This window comes from Haliaeetus albicilla, chromosome 22 (genome assembly GCF_947461875.1).
Source record: "Haliaeetus albicilla chromosome 22, bHalAlb1.1, whole genome shotgun sequence".
NCBI lineage: Eukaryota > Metazoa > Chordata > Aves > Accipitriformes > Accipitridae > Haliaeetus > Haliaeetus albicilla.
Genome location: NC_091504.1, coordinates 5,172,754 through 5,198,707, shown reverse-complemented (window position 1 = coordinate 5,198,707; position 25,954 = coordinate 5,172,754). Strand labels below are relative to the sequence as shown.

The 25,954-nt window shown below is 42.0% G+C and overlaps 3 protein-coding genes across 3 annotated transcripts; all 3 read right to left on the bottom strand.

Moving 5' to 3' along the window:
• Window positions 1–939: 939 nt before the first annotated feature.
• LOC138690604 (poly(A) polymerase gamma-like) lies at window positions 940–12,627 on the bottom strand. Its single transcript, XM_069810659.1, has 14 exons — window positions 12,622–12,627; window positions 11,681–11,734; window positions 10,498–10,609; window positions 9,720–9,809; window positions 8,950–9,088; window positions 8,721–8,793; window positions 8,515–8,635; window positions 8,113–8,197; window positions 7,651–7,704; window positions 5,141–5,260; window positions 4,692–4,801; window positions 2,240–2,361; window positions 1,978–2,147; window positions 940–1,057 (listed from the first exon to the last, which is right to left on the bottom strand). The coding sequence occupies exons 1-14, from the start codon at window positions 12,625–12,627 to the stop codon at window positions 940–942; spliced, it is 1,374 nt and encodes a 457-aa protein (XP_069666760.1).
• Window positions 11,726–14,655, bottom strand: LOC138690406 (poly(A) polymerase type 3-like). Its single transcript, XM_069809351.1, has 4 exons — window positions 14,056–14,655; window positions 13,913–13,979; window positions 13,159–13,240; window positions 11,726–13,076 (listed from the first exon to the last, which is right to left on the bottom strand). The coding sequence occupies exons 1-4, from the start codon at window positions 14,100–14,102 to the stop codon at window positions 12,946–12,948; spliced, it is 327 nt and encodes a 108-aa protein (XP_069665452.1). The 5' UTR covers window positions 14,103–14,655; the 3' UTR covers window positions 11,726–12,945.
• A 3,884-nt stretch (window positions 14,656–18,539) lies between these two features.
• Window positions 18,540–23,700, bottom strand: LOC138690405 (E3 ubiquitin-protein ligase RBBP6-like). Its single transcript, XM_069809350.1, has 5 exons — window positions 23,029–23,700; window positions 20,948–21,144; window positions 20,072–20,175; window positions 19,429–19,626; window positions 18,540–19,348 (listed from the first exon to the last, which is right to left on the bottom strand). Exons 1-5 carry the CDS (start codon window positions 23,031–23,033, stop codon window positions 19,256–19,258), a joined length of 597 nt encoding a protein of 198 aa, XP_069665451.1. The 5' UTR covers window positions 23,034–23,700; the 3' UTR covers window positions 18,540–19,255.
• Window positions 23,701–25,954: the final 2,254 nt, after the last annotated feature.

Below are 25,954 nucleotides of genomic sequence, written 5' to 3'. Positions count from 1 at the left end.
AATTGAGTTTTTTCTAGTTGTTCTGTGCCTCAAATCAGACGTCAAGCCACACAAACAGCTGTTTAAGGAGAGTTATGTATAGCAAGAAAACAAATCAAGCATTCATCAAAAGCCTCCACAAAAACAAGATTTAACAAGCAACTCCACACGGTCATTTCAGCAGTGGACAACCTGTTGAGTAGGCTGCTGATTTCTAAAGCAGCGAAACTATCAAGAGGCATTCAAAAATCATCTGCCAGAACAAGATTAGCTCATACATCCACATTTATAAGATTCATATCCTCTTCCTTTTGAGATTTGGGGTTTTTTTCTGAATTAAGAACTGCTTCCAGTTCATTGAGCAATCGGTCAGTGCAGTAATATACAAGTACAGTAGCATTTGGAGAGCCTGCCACCAGACCAAAAACAGTCACTAGTGCCAGATCTTGGGAAAAAAAGAATTGTTTAATAGCTATACAGTACGTTCAAGACAATTTCTCACACCTACATCCTAGTAAAACTAGCATTATGCTTAAATTTAGATTCCTGAATCCACTGGGGATGCATATATGCATTTCTTCTCAGTTATGTCATTCATTGCACATCAAGAATTAATTCTACTTCAAACCCTCCCTGGCCTAGCCCCCCTTCCTTACCTTTTCTCCGTCTGCTAGTGTTTTGGGGCGTTCTTCTGATGGAGGTGAATGAGGTCCTTCAGTGGTCACTGAATAAGGTCGTTTAGGTGCAGTGTTCTTAGGATCTGTAATTCGAGTCCCACTTAATTCGTGCTGTCCTTGGACAAAACGTGCTCCTGGTTGAGAAGCTGTGCTACGTCCTGGAATGGTGCTACCAACTGGAGGTCCCAATGTTCGTATTGCAACTGTAGCCTCCACTTCTGTAAGAGACACCGCGCTTCTAGAGTTCAGCCATGAAATTAAAGACTGCATTCCACCCACTACGTCAATACATACTTGAATCAGGAACAGGAATGGAGGGTCCCTTAGACACTGATGGCACAGCTACACGAGGTAGCTTCTCTCTCTTGTTAGCACCGTTAGATTTCTGGTACACAGCATTTCTGTAAGAGTCAGATGCTAGAGTTATAAAATGCTCGTTTGTAAAATACTATACATTTCCTTTCCAGAAAGCCCATGCAAGACACATGTCTATCTTCTTAGCTCATTGTCACAGCTCTACCAAACAACAAACTCACAGGCAATCTAGCACGAGATCTTCATTTTGCTGAACTTCAGACCGCAAATTTAAACTTCAGCCTTTTTTTTAGTCAGTCTCTATGTACTTGTACTGTCTTCCAGCTTAGTATATCCAGCACTCTGTACTGCTTTTCATGAATGTATCTGCTCTACCTATACAGGCATCCCATTTTATTTTATTTTTAATGCTACTCCTACAGTACCAAATGGTCTGAACACAGCAGGCATTACACATTTGGTACTCTTGGGCTATTACTCTCAAGATTACATATTCCTCCTGGGCTGAAGTAGCTCATGAACAAGCAGACCTCCCAGGAAGTGACACACACTTTTACTGCCCGAGTTCTCATACTGCTGCACCAAGGCAGCAGCAGCTCTAGTGTTGCTGTGATCAAGATCAGCACTTCAGCAGAACATCATACTGCTTGGCATTAACCATACTTTTTGTTAGAAGGAACAAAATTACCTACATAAAAAACACTCCGGCTTCAAGTTACACACTAGCCCAAGGGGATCTACATTCAAGACCAAATAATTCCTCCGGTATCCACTTCTCCTTTCTTCTGACATGTCTTCCTGTACATTAAATTCATTTTTTCAAGGATTTCTTTAACCTGCCTCCCCCCACGTGCCCAAAGGAGATGACAGCTTTGTTCCTGACGCCATTAGAGCCCTCCACATGCTTATGAACAACACAGATTCAAACAGGAAATCCTAGACCTCATTCACATCGCGAGTCAGTTAAAAAGCAGCTTCTTCACAGCTTTAAGGTTATGGTGCTAACCTTTCTCTCCCGGCTGTAGAGGTGTCCACTTTAGAAATCTTATGTAACAAAGAGGAATTATCTGGTGTTCTGGAGCCCGTGTCTCTGGAACTGTCCAAACAGCTTCCATCTGAAGAAGTCCTTTTGCGCTGAAGCCCACCAGCATTTTGACTAGTACCTGGCATGCTTTGCTGAAACAACAACATCAAAATAATGAAGTCTTCAAGTAATTATTAAAGCAAAAAAAAAAAATATTGCCAGAAGAGCCCAATTTTTATTATACCTTCTTTCTTTTCTGTAAGGTTTCTGCAGGCAAAAAATGGTGGAGGTGCTTTCTCTTCACATGAGCTGCCTCGATCTTCATACCTTCCTTTAGCACACTGAGGTAGTTAGCCTGGCTGTAAACTAACAGGAAATTTAGTGTTGTAGCTTAGTGGGAATGTTTGCGTTGGGTATTTGTCAAAGTTACACATGGTTTTGTTAGAAACAGCAAGCCTTGAAGTCTGCCCAGCCCAAACAAAGAACAAGAAGTTGTCTCAAGATGAAAGTGACCCCAGGTGCCCATTTCACATCCAGTACAGACCAGATACGTAACAGCTATTTTAAGTTCAAACATGCATTTATGTGCTCAGTTACAGCTGTGGTTTGCTAGTCATGCAGCTCACCTCTGAGCTGATTTTAACCTGAAGGAGATCATACTCCTTAACCCTTAGTTGTCTGGTTGAAGATAGATCTCGATGACTTTCTGAATCAACCCAATTGTGCTCAGCTGATGAGAGAACAGACACCTTACTCAAGATTCAGACTAGTTTTGTTTATTTGATATTTACAGTGGCGATTGTGCGTTTTTTTCCTAACAGTTCTGTAACATCATACAACTTTTCAGTAATTTAGGTGTTAAAACTCTACCTGTCCAAGACAGACTGGATTTGAAGGACATCTGACTTATCAGAACCACTACAATTTAAACCAGTTCTTCTTAAGTGCCTGCAAACAACCTTTCATGCAACTAAAAAACGCTATACTAGCACAGCAGTTTTTACAGAATTAAGGCACATTTAGACAAGTTTAACAAGCCTGTCGTGAGCATAGCTGGAAAGTCAGCTTACTAGCATACAGAGTGGGAATCAAAGGAAGGACATGCAACCCAAACAAAAAGGCTTACAACAAGTCTTTCTGCAGGAGATCTAGAAGTGAAATAAAAGCACAAATATGAACATTCACACCAGCAGGAACAGTTGCTTCAAAGTAAATTCAATAATGTTTTTATGGAAAAGTGAGATCAAGTTCATTTAACAAAAGCCTTCCAAACTGTGAGCCTTATACTCTTGAGCCCATCAACTTTGCCCTCTAAAAATATTCTCTCAAAGTCAAGGCACATGATAAAAGCTTTCTTGCACGTAACTACTGGTCACTCCCACATTTGCCAAAGGATATCACACCTCTCAAGAAATACCTTTTCTGGCCAATCTCTCTGCGTTCAAACCCTATATCTGAAACACACGATAGGCTGTGCTTCACTAAACTGAGAGCGCACAGCTCTGCTAATCAAGTCTGTGCACAGAAATACAGGATTTAACATTAGTTCTAGCCTCTCAGCAGTACACAAACCTTGTTGACGTGATTTACATTTGCCACAACATTCAAACACAGTGCCACTGGATGTAACGTACAAGACAAGCATCAGTTCGGGTAACAGTGCAAGTCTGAGGAAGTCACCCCACCTGGCCTGAAACTCAGACAAGCGTTTTGATGCCTATTTTCTGTGCTTTTCTCATATCCCAAAGCGTGAGCTAAAAAGAAGGTCCGCTTTTACTGCATTTACTCATGTTGTCTGAGCAACACAACACACAGCTCACGCTGGTACCATGGAGAAATGTTTGTTTGCACTGATGAAGAGTTTAAAGGAGTGCACTGTTTAGAACTTTTTGTCCAAACACACTTGTCACTTCAGAAGAGTAACCCGATTTCCTTAGTTTGTCATTATGATAGCAAGGCATGAGCCTCACAGCACACGTGCACTTCTGAAAGGCACAAGAGCAGTCAGCTTGGGAAGAAGTAAACAGACTGTGGAAAAGACCTATACTTTCAGACGACTGCTCAGCCCCAACCCCCTTTATTCTAGCATTATCTAACAACGCTTGCGATATTACTTCATTTCTGCATCTATCAAAAGGAATAAAGTAAGATGAACATGGAGCTTGACGTGCAAGACTGCATGTCGTTACGATGCGACCACTCACTGCCTTTCAAAGTTCTGGGATGGTATCATACACAAACTGTTCTTTTGGAAACAATACTGTCAACAGGCATTCACAACTTATTTTAGAGCCTGATACAGTTAATTCCCACTTCCAAAGTTCAGCAACTGACAACTGCTTTTGACAAGTGTAGCTACACCCAGTAAATGGACATCTCTCTCCTGGCTTCACATCTGACTGTCCACTTCAGGAATCGCAGTTCCTTTCTGATCGTTTACCATGACCTGCAGAACTGTTATTTCACATATGGGATATGGTATATAGGACCGTAGTACACACTTTTGTTTCAAGGTGGACTTACATTGCCAAAGCGTCAAAATAGTATGTTTCTAAGGCTAATCTTCTACGTGTCACGCGCTACAGAAATAGCTAATAGCTAATACCAGAAGGAAGCACAATTCACTTTGCGAAGCAACTTGCACTAGAATAAAAAAATATGAAACCCTACGAGACTAGAGCAAAATAGAGGCTTACCTGTATCCTTGAATGACTGTATAACGCACGTTAAATCAACGTTAACACTTTCTGCATTTTCCACTTTCCTAAACACGATTCCAAGAAACCACATTGACACATATCCACTCCTAAAAAGACAGAGTCACAAATCTATCATTTATGCACAGATGCCAGTTATTTGGGTGCTAGTATCTACTCTCAAGAAGGGATTAAGCAAAACAGTTTAGTTGTACGCAGCAGCTAAAGACTGGAGTCAGCCCATACTCAAGTTCTCCGAGAACTCCTCTCTCAAGTTCTCCCTTCTTTAAAAAGATCCTACATGCTCAGAACCTTGCCCGTCACACCTCGTACCTACCAAACAGTAGGTACGTAACTGAGCATCTCTCACAGGTAAGCTGAGGTGAAGGAATATAAACAAGGTACAATACATCAGCCACACTTCAGTTCAGAAAAGTAATGAAACTCACTGTTTACAAAGTTCTCGGCTGCCAGGGAAAGACTGTGGCTTTACATGTGCAATAGATATAAATTCATTCCTCTCCAAGTTTCCAACCAGCACACGAATTTTAGATTCCACAAGGCCAATCCTGATAAGAACAAGAGACATTTACTCATTTTTGACTGTATCCAGCACAGTAGTTATATGCTTTCTTATAATACAATGCTAGTACAAAAATGCTAACCAGTCAGTAAGTAGTAAGTTTCATTCAGCTGAGCAGATACTAGATATTTATATCACACACACTGGAGCTGGAGATGTTTCCAGGGACATTGGAGCTTCAAAGTTTCCAAAGACAGAGGCAGTAAGTAAGTTTAACTTGTGCTCTTAACAGGTCAGACACAACACTTCAACATACAACCTGTGATGAAAATATCAACAAGAAGCAGATTCCCAGCACCTCTGGCTGCATTTTGAAGTGCAGCAAAACTTCTTTTTTACCCCAAAGACCAAGGAGAACAACCGTTTAGAAAAGGCTCGAGCACAACTCTTCCATTACACCTGAGTAAAGAAGCTATTCTTCCTGCAGATTGACCTGTGAAAAGAGTTTACCCTCTTCCAGCCAAACTGAAGAATACAGTTCCTTTAATAAACAAACGATCCAGTCAACACAGTCTCATCAGAGACTTACCCAAGAAATGTATCATGACCACAAAGGCTATTGAAGTACTGGCATTTTACCCTTCTACCTAAAACACTGCTACCCTTGAAAGCAGTCAGAACTCTGTACGTTCTTCACAAGTATCTTATGTTGATGAACAACAGAGATGTGCCATCTATTCCCAAATCCATTCAAGAGCTGGTGAACTAAACTTGTTCTTAGAGCAAACGGAAGCAGGTTTGTCTTCTGCTTTTCATTTTCCCAGATGCAAAACTAAGCCCCGTTTGCTGCCATTTCTGTCACTGCAAAAACGTCAGCTTTTACTGCAGCCAGAACTTTCCTCATCTTTATTGTGAGATACAATAAGCCTTCTTCACTTCAAACATGTCACATTAAAAACTATTTGGCTCTAAGCCCTCTGCCCATAACTCCTTGTTGCATACCTAACTGTGACTGACATCAAGCTGTAGCTGACACGATTTTTAAGTGAACAAATTAACAAGTTCAGGTAAGAGGTATTACCTACTAGAGCTATTTTTCAACAGGAAAGAAGATGTCTTTCAGAGGTAGCACAAGAATTAAATCATTTGCCTTAAACTGCAAGCCAAACCCTGAAGTATAACCAAAGTGTCCTCAGAACAGGGGTCTGGTACACACAGCTATTTTCCTTGCTTACTTGAGCAAGGCAGGCAAAGCACTCGTTTCTTCAGAATAAGAACACCACACACATTACAGTACCTTAATTCCTCACCGTTTCCCCTTATTTCAAGACTCACAGTTAGTCAGCCCATTCACACAGGTTCAACAAGTTATTATTGGCATGTCTCCCTTGAGACAGTGACAAATACCATGTCAGAAGCAGTCATGTTCTCTAACCACAGTTGAAGTGGTTCTCACATTACCTTTCACAAAGTAGATCAGCACTCCTGCAATTTACCTATCCACTACCAAGCATGCTGAGATGATCATTTCCAGCACTAAACACAAGATGCCTGAGCACACTACTAGATTAAAACTCAGTAAACACTATTTATCAGCATTCAGGTACTCTGTGCAGACGGTCAGGTTTCACCCCGATTAAACAGCCTTGTTTCACTTCACTGGAGAAAAGTAGGCTCTGGAACAGGCGGACTACCTAACCAGAGCAACTTAGCATTGAGTGCAATCTAGTCCTAAATTAAATATTACATCCAGTAAAAAAGCTATGAAACCAAGTCTTCTAAGGCTCTACAACAGTTGTCTTCAAAGTGTCGGGGGGGACGTACCCCAGGGGGTGCACAAGACAATCCACTGGGTCCAGGAAGAAAAGATTAGAGCTTCAGTAATGTGTACGTAACTTGCAAAGAAGTAGATATAGACCGCAACTATGTGTTCAAAAATGACTATTTTTGTTGTTGTTTTGCTCACAGGAGTGCACAAAAGTTTGGAGACCACTGCTCTGTAAGTCAGTAAAAGATCAAGCTCTCCAGTGTCCACTACGCATCTGATGACATCAAGTAATCCCCATTTACTTCAGTCTCTGCAACAAGGAACATCTTCCTAACTGAAGTAGCCTTGGGTAAGTAGTCTCCTTAGACTCCTGGCATCTGCTTCTCCAGATGACACAGAGCATACGCACACTAACCCTCTTTGTTCCTTCTCATCATGACTTAGGTCTTTAGGTTAACTTCTTAAACAGCAAGATAACTTATGCTAACTTCCCTTCACAAGAAAGCTTTTAGTTTTGCTGAGGAACTGTCTACTTAACTCCGTACTGTATTCCATGCCTAGCTGCACAGTCAAATACTTTATTTTTGTGAACTGTATTAACCAAATGAAGCGCAACACTGAACTGAGCGTCAATGATGTATTGAACCCACACTCAAAGCAAGACTTACCACTCCAAGTGATGCTCTTTAGTAGAGGCACTAGCAGTCAGCACAATATAATGTCTAGAAGAAAAGAAAAAGTAACATCCTAGCTCAGGACTTGATATTCCTTCAAATGAAACCAAAACTGCCTTAAATGTATAGAAAATGACTTCCAGACAAGACACATTATATCCTGCAGGCAGCACAGTATTAACTGAAGAAAAACTGATTACATCCTTCAGAATTGCGTTCTGCTGCCTTCTGAGTATCAGAGCTGATTTTTTTTTAATAAAAACAGTGTCAGTGGCAAAACACAAACAGTTTTTCTATCTTCCCTCTACTTATCCTTACCAAAATTCCTATGACTACCTCCAGCTTCTGAAAAACAAACATATCAATGCCATCTCGTATTTCGACTGCAAGCTAAAACTCACTATGCTAACCAGTACGGCAATCATTTCAAGTTCAGGTAACAGATTTCATACATACTTGTATTTCTGAAAGAAGCCCAGTGGTTCAAAGAGCTTTGACCAGTCTGATTTTCCTTGGAGAATCTCATTCGTGACTGCAAGACCTACAATTAAGGTTGAAAACCTTACTACCATTTTGTTTTTAAGACTAGCAGAGCGTGATAGAAACTTCATAAGAGAAAGGTTTTGAACAGTAATTGACAGATCAAAACGCAGGAATTCCCTTGACACAATACAGGCCTACTACAACAGTTCATTGTAAAACTGGTCCCTTGTTGCCTGCAACAGGTATACTTCCCAGAGAACTCTTCTGCCTAAAAGGGCACAACACCACACGGAATATAACCAAGTCAGGTAATGTGGTTTCATATTGCAAGAATTACACCTTTTAAGCAGTTAATAAGCATGGAAAGAACTTTACCATGTCTGAACTCCTCCACCATTACCGCTCGCGTTGATGTGGATACGTTGTATGTAGAGTTCTGCTGCGGATAGGCTGGGGTGATGATAGGCATTACGTGGTATCGGTCTGATGGGTTCACCTGTGATGTTAAAACAATTGTGCTCGGCACCAGCAGCTTAGCTTAGAAGAAAGGTTAAAGGCTTCCAAATTCCATGTCTACATACCCTGGGGTCCCATACTGGTAAATTAAGATTGCTCTCTTCCTGTTGTTTCAGCAATACAGGTCTTGGCCACTCCCTAAACAAGAAAAGCCAGGAACTGACCGTCCATTTAAAACTCTGCCATGTAATTCAGGGTAGGACTGAATGGTGTTGGTCTAAATCTTACATAAAGAACCACCTCAGAAAGTGTTACTGCTTTACGCAAATCAAAATAGTCATAAATAGCTCTTACCATTCTGAAAAAACCAAGAAGAACTTGTTCACCAGAGTAGAAGCCAAAGCGTTTGGGTAGAGTTGACACGTTCTCGCTACTAGCACAGCACAGGAAACCCCACCAAGAAATCCCAGCACGTTGGAGTAAATGCCACGTCCTACAATGCAGACATTGTCCTTAGCCTGTAGTCTTCCCATGCCCAAGTATAGTCCTTCAAATTTACAGCACCACCTTCACAATCTATAGAATACCTAGCACCCTTCAGCCTCCAAGTCAGTTATTTTTGCAGTGCAACGAGGCCAAAACTGTTGGTCCTTACAGCGATGAGAAAAAGAATCGGTACCACACCACTTCCCAAAATGCTGCTACTCTGAAATTTGCCTGCACTGCTACAGCTACTGCTTCACTCCAACTTCCCTTAAGAAGAAGGTTCTGCCATTCTTCTAGCACTTGCTCTAGTCACATGCGCAAACGGTATTTTCTTATTCCTTATCTATCAAGCTTTTATACCTCACTGGGCATTTTTATCCTTTCTAGTCAGGTTCCTGGTAAGCAATGCAGCACCTTGTCTTGTAGGCACTCCCCTCATCTCCCCACTCTACCCCCATTAAAAAAAACACAGAATCTACCCCACGGACAGTCCTTGAATCTAAACCAAAACACAGGTTTTGAACTAAAACCTGTTATCTAAACAGCTATCCAAAGATGAAGGACTTCTAACGCTATTGTTTTTTCAGCACGAGGTGCCTCTGAAAAGTTTAAAGATCACAAACAATCACATTACTCACGTTTTGCCCACAGTTTAACTGCACGGAGCGTGAGCCGGAAGTTCTCTTTATTTGGCACTAGGTGCAGTATTTCATCAGTAACTCTGCAGCCTGTAAGAAAAAACAGTTGAAGTACAGCACTTCCTGGTAGCAGGTACAAGTCAGTTCTGTGCTATACTGGATCAATAGCTTACAGTTTGTCCTGCAAGTCTATGAAAACAAGTTTGCATTACTTGCTTTGTATTACCTTAAAAATCAGAGGTTACACATAACCTTACAGACACATAACATAACAAATTAGAGGTCACACATTCAGTATCACCTCAGGCAACTGGTGCCCCCAACAGCTTTTTCATACTTTAGACCACAGCCAACAATTTTCAATAAGGCCCTTCTACAGGATTCCGAAAGCTAGGTTTCTTTCAACAGCCAGGAACAATTAAACCAGTCCGTGTTAAACAGTGAGCAACTTCGGCTTCAGGTATTTTAAATATCCTTTTTTTTTTTTTAATGAACTACCACACATTCTTCTCTATCAAGTGCTCTACCTATTCATCTGAAGCAGCTTCTGTGGCAAACTGGAACACCACACACACCCCAATCAAAGAAACATGAAACACAGGTCTATCTAAACACACAACTTGAAACAGCTAAATCTAAGCCCACTCGCCACCTCCTCAGATCTCAAGTATACAGGGGATCAGTTTCTGCATCCTGTACAGAAACTTGGGGTGTGTAACGTGCATTCCATACCAACTTTAGTAACATTTTCTTGTTAAAGATGTGCAAATATGCTTACCATTTAAGCTCCGTATACATCTTATATCCAGGCTTCTGAGACACGAGTTGTCTCTGAGATCAAGATTATCAGCAACAGTTGGCACAGACAGTCTTGCAAACACGAGATCAATCTTAAGAGGAAAAAAGTGCCAACCGTTAGAATGCCCCGCAGTCTGCAAACAGCACACTGGTGGGGGACAGTTCCTCAAGTCTAAAAAGAGTGGTTAACATTTGTATTTAGAATTATGTGACTATAGATACATCTCCCAAGAGATTTATTTGCCAGAAGACTCAATGTAATTTCTAGAAGTTCCCAATTTTATTTACAAAGCCTTCACTGCATCACCCCTTTCTTTTTAAGCCAGGGAAAGGAAGAGGGCATTTTAAGTTGGAAAAGATTACTCTAGACTTAGAGTTTCAATCAAAAGGGAACTTAAAATTATTCACAGAATTAAGACTTAAGTTCAGTCACCTCAACTATCCTTCAGCAAAGGAGAGAGCATTTCCTTTATGCAGTAAGCCCTTTTGATCCTGAAGTATCTGGATTTTAGTACAGTCTGAGGCAAGAAGATTATCCTGTGAAAGTCTGTACCAGATAAAGGCCACAAAAAGGTCACTGAATAAATCTCTTCGTGATAGTGATACCAAGCAGTAACTTGCTTAGGTACTACAGCAGGCAGGTCTTGATTCATTGTATAGGATGTATTCAAGACAGCTGGATTCCTGCAGCTGACAAACCTAGGCGGGAGGCAAATGAGTACTTTCACTTTCCCTTTTCCAGATTGTTTGTCCCATGACCACTTCATTTTGGATTTGCAGCAAAACATTTAGTCTGCTCACATGATTCGTACAGTGAACTACACTGTACACATCCCTCTGTAGGTACCTAGCTTGGCAGAGCTAAGAAGACTTAGCAAGGACACCGCCTCTGCTCCCACTCTGCACGATCCTAGGGATAAATGCTATTCAAGCAGGCTACCCTGGTCTACAGCACAGGTCTAGAAAAAGATGTCCCTGATGCTCCCATGCCTGCTAGGCTCCCTAGGGGCTTATTTTCCTATAAGCTCCCGTTCTACTGCAATGTCTTCTCCTCGGATACGTTGCGGTCCAATATAGCACAGTCACAGCTCCCTGGAAAAGTTATCCTATTCCAAAGCAAGAAAAAATTTACCCACTTAAAAAAAAAATAAACAAATGCTTACCTCAATGCCATCAAACTCAAACTTGACAACTGGTATATATGCATCTTCAACTGCCTGGAAAGGAGAGGATAACTGTGTAAGAAAACATGGTTTGCTACTTTAATGTTTCTCCTGAACTACGACCAAATGCAGAATTTACACTGCTAACTACTCAGTATAAAGACTGAGTTGCTTCCAAACCAAAAGAATTGTTCCTAAGCTGCAAGCAGTATAGCAAGCACTAAGATGGTATAATACTAGCTTTAACAAGTTATTTAGCCAAGAGATTCGGAGGCTGATCATGTATTGTAATGAACAAACAGTGCACAATGAGCCATCAGCATCAGAGGTTGTAAGGTACTTACCTTGGTGGTGAGGAAGAAAAGCAAGAGATTTTTGTAGCTATCTTACTACTGGTTAACATCCAGAGAAAGCGAGGAAATTCTGTCCGCGTTTGACAGCACGCGCTAGCCTCCTGTATTTTTATTTTCTACCATGCCTGAGATGCTATCAGCTACCTTATGGGACAGTTTTCAATTTTGTAGACCACTTGTCAGAAAGGTGCCACAGCCCACTGAGTCTGTCTTCGGTCACCTAAACAAAGGCTCATTAGCTATGCATATGAAGTCTTTCAAAATGTCTGCACAAGGAAGACCAGGCAGAGAGAAACACTTCTCAGGAGTTCGGTTCTATACGCAAGGTACACAACATGTGCACCAGAGGGTCATTTTACAAGGCAGTTTTGTATAGTCACAGCACAGCTCCTATTGACTTTATGCAAAGCTGACTGTGCGTCTCTTCTACAAAGTCTCAGGCTGAGTAGCCAGAGAAGAACAGGACCAGAGAAGAATGAATTAGAGGTCCTAAAGTACACCCAGAGGAACACCATGGCAAAGGTACTGACAGAAACCTTTCCACATCACATTCAACTTCCTTAGCTCTCAGGCTGCCCCTTCCTCTACCTGCATGCAGTTACCTTCTTGCCAAGCCCCTTGCTACAGCTAAGATGAAAGCAAGGCTCCTAGGGACAACCTTGCTTTTGGATACTATAGCCCACTCATTCCCAAACCATGGGTAGGGGAGAAGTGAACCACAGAGATTCTCATTGGACGTACAGTCATTGGGGAAGGGAACCAAAAGCTTGACTTCAACACTTTCCTGCTGCGTAGACAGTATTTTACAAGGGGCTCAGAAACAAGTCCCTCTTTAATTTTGGTCTGTAAGACAATCACTACCAATAGGAGTCTTTAACAGGAATATTCTTATTGTCGGAGTTGCACAATCTATCAAGGAGAGAGCTTGCTTACTCTTAGCTTTTTTATTTCCTCCTGACGTTTTAGTTTTTCAAAGAACGACTGAAAGAAATCCGATCTTTCTACATGTCTAGGAGCAACACAAGCCACATCTATGTCAGCACCTGCAAAGAGATGCCATTTCTTCTGTTACTGTTGGAAGACACTTTCAAACATTACAACTATGACCAGACAACAAAAGTTTACCTTTAGTGTGTACTCCAAGCCTGTAAGAACCAAACGTAAATATTTTGCCACCACCATTTGCTACTACTGAAGGGGGAAGATTCTGTGGGTAGAAGAGAAAGAGTTTTCTGGAGAACAGAAGATACACGTTGACCTACGTGCAAGTTTAACTAGCATATAAGTTACTTAGGAAGACTACAACAGCCTCCATAAACAATGTCTTCTCCCTCCCATACCGAGTTGTTAGTCTAATAGACTGATACTGTTTTTCTGAAGGGAGTGCTTGCAACTCACAAACAACAGCAACAAAAAAGGTGAGTAATGTAGCAGTCGCTTCATCAATTTAAACAAATTAAGACCTATTATCAGTCTTCCCTGCAGCAGACCCACGTAAATTAACACCATCTAAGAGCCATACCAAAGGCAAGTCTAGAGTAATAATTTCAAACTAGATTGAGTGCTGTAGGCTGTCTGGGGCAAGTTTACTGCCCAGTTACCATCTATCTCCCCCCACAATGTCTTGTTTCAGCTTTGTTAACCGCTACAAGTCAACTGATAGAGCCACTTCACAAATTTGTTCAGTGCCCCAAGGACTTGAAGGTCTTCATCTGAAGTATCTTTTATACATTATTTCAATGGCTCTTACTACAGATCTCCTTGATACTTAAGAAGGAAGTTAAATGTTGAACTTTAGCATAAATCCTAGTTAGTATCGCCTTTGGAAGAAACAAAAAGGCTTCAGCTGTTTTGATAAGGACCTATCAAAAAACCTTACCTTGCTCTCACCAAGTTCTGAAATCCATTCTTTGACCAAGTGATTCAGTCTACCAAGAACGACCAGCCTGTAAAGAAAACTCATGTTAAGTTTGCCTTAAAAAAACCCCCAGGACATTAACAAATTTTACAGTCTTGTTATACCTGTGATTCAGTTCTTCCTCCTCTTCAAATACCCCCAATGCTTTCATCGCTTCAAGCAGCTTCTGAGTATGAATGGAATCTATATCTGTAGGAGGAGCCAAGCTAATTGCAGAAGTAATTCCATAGTGCCTTGGAGGCTGGTTCTGCAGCCTAGGAGTACTGGGGGAGAAAATAAAATACCAAAGACTCCACAAAACAAAAAAACAAAAACCAGCAAAACAACCACCACCACCTTACTGCAAAACACCCTTCCGCTTACAGGTTTCCAAATCAGCTTCTGCCCTTTTGCCCAGCATTAACATAAATGAGGGAAAAAAGATCCTGCTTATGGTTTTTAGATAATTTGACCTAACTTAGAAACTACGTCTTTAAAAAGCACTTGTGGATATAAGAAAAGATCCAAGTTGCTACCATCTGAAGACAGCGTATTTGCATTGCGCTAGACAGTTAGAACTGATCGCCAGGAAATGAAAAGGTTTGAAATCCACTAAGGGTGACACTACGTACAGCACAAGTTTTGGACACATTTCAGTTTCACAGCACTTTTGAGTTAAGGTTATTCCCATCAGCTTCCTGATCACATTAAACAAGACAATTTAACACTGGCTTCTTTTAGTTCAGTGTATTTGCTGTGCTTCTACTGATTCTGAAAGGACATTATAGTTGATTGCAGAGCAAGGACAAAGTGGTCTGTTAAACAGAGTTGTTGCAGTAAATTCAGCATTACCTTGGTTTTGTCTATGGAAGAGGATGAAGGAAAACATCAACCAATCTGCAGCTAATGTTGCTAGCAGAGCCTTGTGCTCTTAACACAGCGTTCCATTTTTATAGCTCAGAGGCTTAGCTCTACATACATCTGGTTTAATCTAAATCCAAGAGATGTACGCAGAGCAGCACAAGTTAAGCTCTGTTTGTAGAAGGTGCTCAAATCTGCTTTAGCTAGCTCACTGCCCAGTTAGGCAGAGCATTACCAGCTGAAACCAGGAGAGAGAAAGGAGTGGCACAGGAGGTAAGAACTGTACTTAATGGATCAAGGGTCTCTACAGAAACACTAGTAGCAAAAGGGGACACACATTAAAAAGGTCTACAACTCATCGTGCTTGTCAAAGAGTCCATATCCAGACCCTAAGGCTACAGGGATTAATGATGGCATTATTCAAACCGGCTATTTTCCTACTTCACAAATGGACAGCTCCAAATCTTAGCTGGGTTAGTCAAGAGACGCTTAGAACTATTTAAGGTATCTGACCCACTTTGGCTGGAATGGGATGAGGAAATGCTCAAAGGACAGCCTCAACACTTGATTTTAAAAAGATAGCTTATTACAACTCCTTATTTCTAATTGTTGCCTTTACTCTGCCACTGAGGGAAGATGGATTTCTCTCTCGCAGAGTAGCTTTGTCCAACTAGAGACATAGCTTTTAGTCACCTAGTGGGCTCCCCCACCCCCCTTCTCTATGAGCTCATTTTTCAAACTTTTTTCTAGGCCTTTTCCAAAAAGCTGGAGGGGGTGGGGGGTGGTATTAGGACTGTAGTCCTATTAACTAGTCTCCCCAGTCAGAACGGCTGTTTACTTTCAAGTGTAACTAGGCCCTGACCTAATTTGCCTTGCCTTGTTTATAGGCATTGTCAACTTCCACTTCATAAGCAAAAATATTCCTAATGCGTATTTTCCTTCTTATGATACCATTTTCATAACAAATACAGAAGGAAAGCCTATGTTTAATTGCTGTGCATTACATCTAAATTAAAACGCCTACAGCAGCAACTTCCTACATGCTTTACGTATTACTTGCAGCGTACAACTTGCACTTCAGAAAGTTTGCACAACACAAGAATGGCTTCTAGACTTTGCTAGCATCCAAGATCTTTCCAGCGTACAGAAGGCCACCACCTAGCTGCCTTTCATTGCTCCATTCTTCCTACAGAGGCTATAATTAGAGACTGACATAAAGGACAATATCAATGAGATATATCTGATATTATGAAGAGCCAATTCTTTTAGTCAATAGTAGATATTTTACAGCTGCTTGCATGTATTACTGAAAATTTGATCTCACACCTTAAAAGTTGAGGAAAATGGCACTTGGAAAGTTTTACTGAGAGAGTGACTTATGCCCAATAGAATTCGTTCCCCTTTTAGAATTAATTAAATAAATAATTAAAGACATAAAACCTTCCTTCTCTCTCTCTCAACTGTACCAGGCTGCCAGGCATATACAAAGAAGAGATCTTATGGGACAAAGTAGCATACGTGGCATACTACCTATTCCTCCACCAGCCTTCTGTTTAAATGAGAAGTCTGTGGCAGTTTAATATTTTGCCAACTCTTGCTATGATTTGTCCACCATAGGGAACACCTCCAACATACTTCTGTTGCGAGAGATCCCAATTTTGTACAAGAAGTTCAACTGATTTGTTCCAAGGTTCGTCGCTCCTTTATAGCTTCACAAAGCTGCGAGCCATTTCTCCTGCATACTCCGAGAGACAACGGATAAGTTTACACTATTACAGTTCAGGGAGTTGCCTTCAGCCATCAGGGCGGTGTAGGAGCCTTCACCGTGAATGCGTCTCTCCCACTCATGAGGTTGGCTTGCCTCCAGCCAGGTAGAAATGTATCACTCCAGCCTTTTCCACCCTCACCACTTGGGAGGAGGAATGACTGCAAATTAGCTCCTGAACCCCCAAAATTGATAGCACAAACCAAACCAAACCAAAAAACCCCAAGCAACAAACCAACCAAACCCAACCAACCAAGAAAACCCCCAAACCCCATGACCTTCACTGAAGTAAAACCACCTACACCTCCCATTCCTACCACACAAACTCATGCTAAAAATAGCCTGCAGACACCTGCTGGCAAGCTAAAGCACCTTGTTCCCGACGACAGCATTCAGAGAAAGCCACCTTTTTTTCTGCCTTGAAGCTGGGTTGGTAGCCCGAGAGCAGCACCCAGCCGCAGGCCGTTACGAGCTTATGGTGACAACGCAGTGCCGAGACACGCACAGAGAACCTTACGCATAACTACGTTAAAACCAGGGGCTCTGACAAATTTTTCTAACCTAAATGATTCTATGACTGTAGGGTTCAATTATATGGAACTTAGTTACTGGGCCTGAAAGTAGCTCATGGTCGCAAGAGCGTTCCAGACACCTTTAGAAGGCCTTGAACAGAATAAACAAGAAGATAGAAGAAGAAACATCCCAATTAGAAGAACACAGGTGCACATTCCACGATAAAGGGAACTTGGCACCAACAACCTCAATCCAGGGGCTTATCTTGGCCAACTGGACTGAGACAAGTTTCGCATGCTCTAGTTAATCTAGCCAATTATGTCCTGTGTTTATGCGCGTGTACAGAGCGAGTATAACTAACTGTATCTTATGTTTATACGCGTGGACAGTATCGATACAACCAATCACATTTTATGTTTGTGCGCGTGGACACCAAATGCTTGCATGCAGCAGCCAATCAAAGCTTCTAAACAACTTAGAGAATTGTATAAGAATGATCAGCTAGGCTCAATAAACTGGCGACTTTAATCATCATATTGGTGTTCTATCGTCCGGGCCCCGCATGGAATAACCCTAAACCCTACATATGACTCTATAAAGGAGGTGCTTGTCTCGTTGGGTTGGTATTTGAATGAGCCGTTGGTACTGCTGTTGGTACCCAACCTGATGACAGGTTTGCAGGAGATGGGGGATATCCTGGAGGGGGGACAGTGTACCCAGCAGACGGAGGCTGACCAGGTGGCAACTGAGGAGGAAACGGGCTTGGTGGTAGCCCCGGTGGAAGAGGAAGCGCATGGGGTGCTGGAGGATACACGGAAGGTGGAGGCACAGGCACAAAGACTGGTGTTGATGCTGGTAGTGTTGGGGCCCGAGTCCTTTGGGTACGTTCACTGTTCGGGCGGCCTCGATTTGAGCTTCTAAAGAAACCCCCACACATGCGTCACGGTTTGTTACTCTCTCTCCCCTCATTTTAAAGAGGAAAGCCAATGAAGCGGGAGCGTGGTGGCAAGCACTTCTTGTTCTCAACTGAAGCCTTTTTCTCCCTGCTCTCTGTTCATTTGAGACTACACTCATTTCTTGACCCTCCTACTAGCCTTCCACATCCTCACCCCCAACACTTCCCTCAGTCTGCTCTCCTCAGACTCAGCTTTGCGACTGTGGATGGAGGCTGCCCAGGCTTAAAAGAGACTCCCATCTCGCACGTGCCAACACTTCACGCTTCTGATCTGCAAAGTACTGCACGGATAGTAACTCATCTTCTCCCAAGCTTCTTTTATCTTCTTCCACGCACGCTTCCTACGTTGTTGCCTCACCATGATGTATTTGGCCTGCTCTTGTCCCCGACTTGTTATTCTCCTGCTTACTCAATTGGAGATTTTAGACAATCTGTGGGATGGATCCTGGGGTTTGTTTTGATTTAAGATTTTATAAACACAGGACACCCTTACATTCTATCTATCTATAACACATATATACCAAAAGGAAGGACTGACCTGACCCTGCAATCACAGATAAAACAGACTCCTCTCTCGCCAACTGAGAGAAAGCAGCTTGGCTATTTGGGCTGACTACACCGAAGACATTCCAAATGGTCATAACAGAACAGCGTTGACTTTTCCAAGAATTTGCTCAATCAGCATCAACTAAGTTGTTAGAAAAAAAGAATGTTGGAGGCTGACTCCTACTGGGAAATCAATTTCTACAGCCCTGTTCAGCCAGTAACCAAAAGGGTGGCTTTCCACCTGATCCTTTAATTGTATTTAATTTTGATAGGTAATTCTGGTTTCCTCAAAAAGACTTCCTTTGTCAGAGTCCTCTTCTCAATCAGGTCCTGGAGGTTTATTTTAAATAATTTCACTGCAAGCACAGATCCCCCTTCTTAAAGCCAGTTCAAATTAGGCCATTGAAAAATTAACGAGCGCTTGTATTCTCCACAACTATCTGTGCATACTTACTGCATTATGAATCAGCTGTTGCAGAAGTTAAGTGCTACGGCCTCGTTTAACAGCTTACAAGTAGTAATACGTTGAATTTCTGTAGAATACTTACAGTTCCCAGCCTGGTCTGCCACCCGCTGAGCCAATTGTACTGCCTCTCCCCGGATGACCTTTTGGAGTGGAGAGAGGAAAAAGCAAAAAATCCCATTCAGTTGATCTGAAGATAATTTTTTGAAAGGAATTCTAAAGTTACAGTTCCTTACCAGTGGTGGGTATTGACTGTCCTTGGGGGCCCAGACAACTTGCTAATGCTGCTTGTCTTCGCACAGGAACCCGACAGCCCTTGTGAATAAACGCAGACAGTTGGAAAAGAAGCTCTACTACAATATAAGAATCACTGCATATGTTGAAATAAAGCTTACCTTCTCTTCCAACAAACTGCTGATTGACAGAGAGGAAGATGTAGATGGTTCAGCGGCACTCACCAGAACAGCAGGAGGTGTAACAGTCATGAGTGGTGGTGGAGGCGGTGGCGGCTGCTGCTGCCGCCACTGCTGCTGCCGAATCTGCTGATGGAGCCTTTTTGTGTAGCCAGTTCCACTTCTGAAGTTGTTCACAGCCTAGAGGCAGAAAAGCATTTACAAGAAGGTACGATGAAACTTCAGCAGATATACAAACAAAAGCCTTCACAGAGGAAAATTACTCGTGTATTCCTGTAAATGCCATCAATCCTAAAAGAAACCAACATACAGATGTATGAACACGTCACATTGAACACTGATACTAATGACCGGTAGCTCAGAGGACCTGAATTTAAAGTACTTCAGCGTTAACGCCAAATGTGAAAGCGAGGCAATCGTGTTCAGTAAGAGCGGGACCTGAATTTGCCAGATCGTCTCTAAAGAGTCGTAAGCTTCTGTGACAGCAACAAATAGTGTATTTGAAAAGTCAATTTAGCCTTATTCAATTACGCCTTGCTTAAGGAGATGTAAATTAATATTTTCTTCCCTTTCCGCTTTTTACAAATAGCCTTTTCTTACAAGCACTTTATGTAAAACTCGTTACCTGGCGTAGGCACTTGTTGGGAATTAAAGCATCGGGCGAAATATCTGTCTCCTGACACGTTGGGCATATATGGTCCTCAGATTCCAGTAATGCTGTTCTAATACCTGTGTAGAATTAGAATAATCAAAATAGCATTTAGCCAAACTAAGGAAGTTTTGGGGGTTCTCACCAATCATAAAGACATGTATATGATTAATGGGTGAATATGGTCTTGAACTGAGAGCGTGAAGCTATAAATGTTCAACAGTGTAAAAAATTTCTAGTATGCAGCAAATAACTATACAGTTTTGTATTTCACCATTGGAACATCTGAAGATGTAGCGTAGGCTGTGTCTTGATGTTGCAACTAGTCTTTTTCCCCACTATCTAGTACAGCGAGAAGTCCCCAACCTCAAGGTTAATGAACAAAACGCATTTCAAAAAAAAACATTAGTAGGTTCAAAAAACCATTAGGAGGTTCGAGTTCTGAAGGTTTTAACCAACCCTCCCGTGGAGAAGAATGTGGATTAAATGCCTAACTATCCGTTTGTTGCAGAGCACTGTAACTCACCAGAGTTGGCTATATAATTTTGTATGAGACAAAGGGCTGTGGACAAACTAAAAGCATTCAGTATCTAATACTGTAATCCCCTGCACAATTAGCCACTCTCCTCATACGCATCCTTCCGCTTGTAAAGAAGACTTAACTAGGTACCTAAAAAGGGGAAAAGGCTTCCTGGCTTTTTTCGCCCTTGATACCAGAAGAGCCCTTTCCTGTTCAGGGTATACTTCAGCATAAAATAGAACTGGTAACAAAGTAATTTTGTTCCCTCCTCTTTCTGCTTTCAGAAAATCAGATGTGAGTCTACAATTAACAAACATGGGAGTAACACTTACATTTGTCACAATAACTGTTGCCACAGCAGGGAATAACAGCTGCATCAGTCATTATGTCCTTACAGATGAGACATGACAACTCCTCTGGAACAGGAGCGTCTGAGGTGGAGGAAGAGGAGGAGGAGGAGGAGGAAGAAGAGGACGGCTCCTCTGGTAAAAAGGGAGGCTTCTCCATCCTTCCTCTAGCATAAGCTTCCCTGGAGGAGGGGTGGGGAAGGAAAAAGAAACGAGTTAAAGATGGGTAGAGGAAAACTTTTCCAAGCTTTGCATTTTCTCAAAGCAAGAGAAGAGATGGAATTCTTCTCGCTCCACATTAGCCTCCTAAAAGGTAGGCGCTTAGTTTAAACTACTTTTCTATAGCCACAACACTAGAAGAGGGAGGGAGGAACAATCTTCCTTCTGCAGAACTCTCCCATTCATTGGATCAACTCAGAAAGAAGCTCGGACTAGAAAAATAATCTTTGCACAGCTAGAAAGCAGGTGAAATGAATCCCACCTCTCCTTTGCCAGAGGATGCATGTAAATTGCAGGCTCAGCATTAACGTTAGTCTCCGAGCAATTACATTTTATAAAAGCAAGAAGTCTATGTTACAGCTTCTACAGAAGGAGATCCATGACGGAAAACCAGAAGTGCTACCATGGTCATTTTAAAACAGCCACTCCTGTCAGCACACGGCAGTATTTTCTCACTGTATAGCAACAGGAAAACTTCAGTCTGTTTCACACATGGGATTTCAGAAAAGTCAGAGGGGGAGGAAATCTCAGTCCAACAGCCATCTGTTAAACTTGGCAAGAAGCCTTTGAAACATAAAACAGAAGCAAAATGAGCTTTCAAAGAGAACAAATCCACTGTAAACGCTACTGAAATGTTTTGCAGAAACACAGATTCTTGGCATACCACAACTTGAACCAAATTCCAGGGACACGAACAGTAGGACCACCCTCTTCTAACATTAGAAAGCATCACAGATTTTAAGGTTAAGATACAATGACAGTGCTTCCTCCCCTGTAACGACAGATGCTGGCCAACTCGGTGGCATTGCCACTCAGATATTTATGCGTGGTTTCTCTCGTTCGCTTTTTGGTCAGTCCACTTAATTCCACACTTACGCTTTCATAGTTGGTACTGCATAGTTTCCAGTGTTTGTCAGCATAGCACCCTTTGTATCGGGTACCTCTAGCACAGAACTCCTTGGAATTCCTGTGCTCTTTTTCATTCTGGCAACAGACTCAAAATTGGTGTCCTCTTCAGAAAAGAAATGCAGACGTACCTCAAGACCCACACTTAAAATGACTTTCCAGTGATTATTTTAAGCAGCAAAAGCCTTTAACCCTCTCCTTTTACCTAGCGTAAGGGATGCTCAACTGAAATACTTATTCTCCTAAACAAATATAGCCAGGATGTTCCAAAGGCTTGAGCAGGGTTTTCAACTCAAGCGACATTCTTTGGCTTAACTTCAGGTTCCTTAAGGGTGACATGTCCCTTAGCTCACCATCCACTCAGAGAAGAGACACAAACCCGCTGCTCCTCCTCCACAGCGCAGTTCAGAGACACTAATTCGGTGCTCTGAATCACTCACTGCAGATACCTACATTCACTGTCCATACACGTGAAGTTTGAACTCGGACCTCACGCATATACCCTCAGTGACTACGCTTAAATGGCATCAATACTCAACCAGGGACTTAGTGCAATTAAGACACGCAAATATTCAATAGATGGGGCAGAGAGAAATGTCTTGGGTTTGTACAAAATAATAAAAACTGTGAACTGCCATTAAAAAGAGTGGAAAACAGAAACATTTCCACTAATACTGAAAGATATAAAAACATGCATGAAAGTTCACCCAGGAAGACCTATGGATATATTGAATGTCTACAACCTAGGAAAAAGAAAATTTCACACTTATAATTCCAGCTTCCCCTGGAATTTTGAAGGCCTCTGCAACATTGCCATACAACCTCTGCATTTCACCCCAACAGAAACAAGTCTTAATATGAGTATCCATGTATTTGTTACGTAACTGCCAAGGTAAAACAATTAAAAACTAAGTAACACCACAAGTCCCCCACAATCGTACCCCATTTGTCGGGCGGTTCTTTATGTAGTGGCCACGTTTTCTGCAACGAAAGCAAGCAGATGATGGCAGAGGCGGACCCGAGGGTTTCTTCGGGTAACTAAATGGTCTGGGGGAAAAAAACAAAGAGGTAGGCATGTGTCTCTCTTGTTAAAACAAACATCTCTGCAATTTTTCCACAATCTGCAAAGATCAGATTGGACACAATCAACACTTACTTGACTGGATCGTATTCACAGCAGGACCCTATCTTCAAAGCTTCTATTTCACCTTCTTCGGAAGCACTGGCTTCAGCCGCACTGGCAGTCTGTTTAACAGGCAATTATTTGACATGCACATTAGAAACACATTTAAGCCCACACAGCCAAAGACAACACCGCTCACCCGATCCTGCAAAGAGCAGCACAACGCTAGCTGAGGTTGCATGAAAACAGTGGCTTACTGTCCTGAAGATGTTCTGGGGAGTCCTTACACCACTACAGGGTGTATATGTGCCTCTTAACCTACTTGAAAAGAGCATTCGAGGGCACTCAAAACCTTAGGCTCTCTTTGGGCCTCACATAAAGACTTGTGTAACCAATCCAGTTTTCTTCCAAGCAGGCTCAGGCCACATCCACCAAAAATTACCCTGTCCGGTATTTTTAAGCTGCTTTTTAAGCTCCAGACGAGCTGAACGAGAAGGCATCCACTGCACATTTAATTGAGAAAGATGTACGCAAGGATCCTTATTTACATTTTGCAGCATTAAAAGGACACACAGCTTAAAGAGTCGGGGAAGCTGCTTTTGCTGGCGGAAATTCAGCTTCTGACACAGAAGCATCATTCAGCCTTCAGGCGCACAAGCTCTCTTAAATCCTTCACAGAGCTGATGGGGATAGGCACACCTTGCATCCCTGAATACCTGGGTCTGGGAAAAGGCCTTGTCAGAGCATGCCTTCACAGCCTTAAAAAGGATGAGACATCCAGCAACCATCCTTACCATGTGTATTCTAAGATAAAAAGAAATACTGGCAACACTCTTTATCATGGGGACGAGGAATACAGCTGGAAAACTACTGTAAAAAGAACCATGGAACAGCAACACACGATTCTGGCTGCAATGTGTGTTACTTCATGAAAAATGACATGAAATAAAAACTGATGGCTGGTGGGAGTTGTGCGTTGTAACTGGGGTAGGTTCAGAATACTTTAACCAGGGAATCCAAAAGCTATTTGAAACGTTGGCATAAATAATTCAGATCGTAATTCAAGAGCAGAGCACAAAAAAACATCTCCTAAGGGAAGACGCATAACGGCCTCTTTCATACACACGGTATCTCTTTCTGTGGAGGTGAAGCAGGCTGAAAACCACAGAAGACGGCCAGGAAGAGCAGAAAATTTGCTGCAGTAAGTACACCAATTGCAAAGCATGTTCTAGCTTGACCTCACACCTATTTTAAAACAAATACTTAAGTGTGTCCAGCGTGTCCAGCGTCGGTTTCTCTTTATCGGCTCATATTCCACACTGGATTAGCAGAGGAGAGAAAAAAACCTGCTTGAATATACAAAAATAAATTTTTTGCACTAAAGATCACAGCTATTGCCATCTTCCATACCTGCCTCAACTCTGACCTCTAAACCCCAGTGCCCTTCTTACACCAGGAACTCAGCCATCTTTTCCAGATGCAGGAGCACGTCCCCACAATCCCCAGGAGACCTGCATCTCTATCAAAAGGCACTTGGAGCTAAAAGATGAATTGGCTGGCACAGGTCTCACCCTGCCCAGCAGCCCAGCAGCTTGGAGATTTGGGTTCACAAATACAACACACTTTAAAGCCAAAACACTCTCTCTAGCTGCTACTTTGCTTATTCTTGTTTGAAAGAAATACTTGGCAATTTGAACATCTTTTCCACATCAATTCAACCAGATTTGTTTACATTCAAACTTTAAATCGAAAATATATAAAAATCCAAACTAAACAAATTGCACCGTGCTCATCGTTTTTACCTAACTTTTTAAGCACCTTTTGCTCAAAATACTTCTATTTTGATTACAATCCAGTATTATTTCTCGGGAGTTATAGAGCACTTTTTTCACTTGAGTGCAATTTAGTTAGCTTGTCTCCTAGAAGTACTTCATTCCTGATGACTAACAAAACTCACAGTGCAAAATGAGATGCAGCATCTCCCTGTGCAACGCTAGGCGCCTTGGGCAGTGGTCCTCAGAAACAGGACAAACAGAGAGTGCCTAAGCTTATCAGGGATGAAGCAAAGAGGAAAAGGCATCTAATTAGACCTACTTGAAGATCCAAGCACGATCTTCAAACACAAACTTTCTTCCGCAACCAAATGTCTAAGACTGACTTTCCTTTCTGTTAAAATCAATCAATCAATGAGACAGGGACTGTACTTGGCTTCAATAAGGGCTAACAGCAGAGTGGCCAGAGACCTGATGACGAACACAGGAGACTGGGGTGTGATTCATCTGACTAAACGTGGATGTCTCTAATGTAGACGCCCATGGCCGAGCCAAACTTGGTCCCATTTTGAGGCAACAGAGAGTTAAGTCCGTATAACCAGTGAGTTCAAGGGACCGTTTATCTTATCCTAAATAAATACGTATATATTTGGTCAGAAAGACCGCCCATTAGATTCACTGATTTTATTCACTATATCTCCTTTAAAATAAAGCAGGACCTCATGCCAGTTGTGCAGGCAGAGACAATTACCCTCTCCTCCCCAAATCTTTGTCCTTCTCATACCCTCACACTACTGCAGTAATAATCACATAACTATTCTGTAATTACCACCAATCTGAAACCCCTCCAACACATCATTCCCTGATGTGCCTGACAGTACTGTTGAAAAGGGAGAACCATCACTAACCACGCACCCACCTGTTACTCCTTCTGCCTCTGTGACCGAGCACATCCACATGGCTATCTCTGCC

Excerpts from the sequence above, each read along its gene's own strand:
- LOC138690604 (XM_069810659.1), bottom strand. Across the intron at positions 9,810-10,497 it reads ATGTATACGGAGCTTAAATG|GCTGCAGAGTTACTGATGAA; the intron begins GTAAGCATATTT and ends TTTTTCTTACAG. Across the intron at positions 8,198-8,514 it reads GGTGGAGGAGTTCAGACATG|GTCTTGCAGTCACGAATGAG; the intron begins GTAAAGTTCTTT and ends CCTTAATTGTAG.
- LOC138690406 (XM_069809351.1), bottom strand. The coding sequence starts at position 14,102 with ATGAAAGCATTGGGGGTATTTGAAGAGGAGGAAGAACTGAATCACAG. Across the intron at positions 13,980-14,055 it reads GAGGAAGAACTGAATCACAG|GCTGGTCGTTCTTGGTAGAC; the intron begins GTATAACAAGAC and ends TTTTCTTTACAG. Across the intron at positions 13,241-13,912 it reads CAGAACTTGGTGAGAGCAAG|AATCTTCCCCCTTCAGTAGT; the intron begins GTAAGGTTTTTT and ends TTCTACCCACAG.
- LOC138690405 (XM_069809350.1), bottom strand. Across the intron at positions 20,176-20,947 it reads CAACAGTTATTGTGACAAAT|GTATTAGAACAGCATTACTG; the intron begins GTAAGTGTTACT and ends AATTCTACACAG. Across the intron at positions 19,627-20,071 it reads CCAACAAGTGCCTACGCCAG|GCTGTGAACAACTTCAGAAG; the intron begins GTAACGAGTTTT and ends TTCTGCCTCTAG.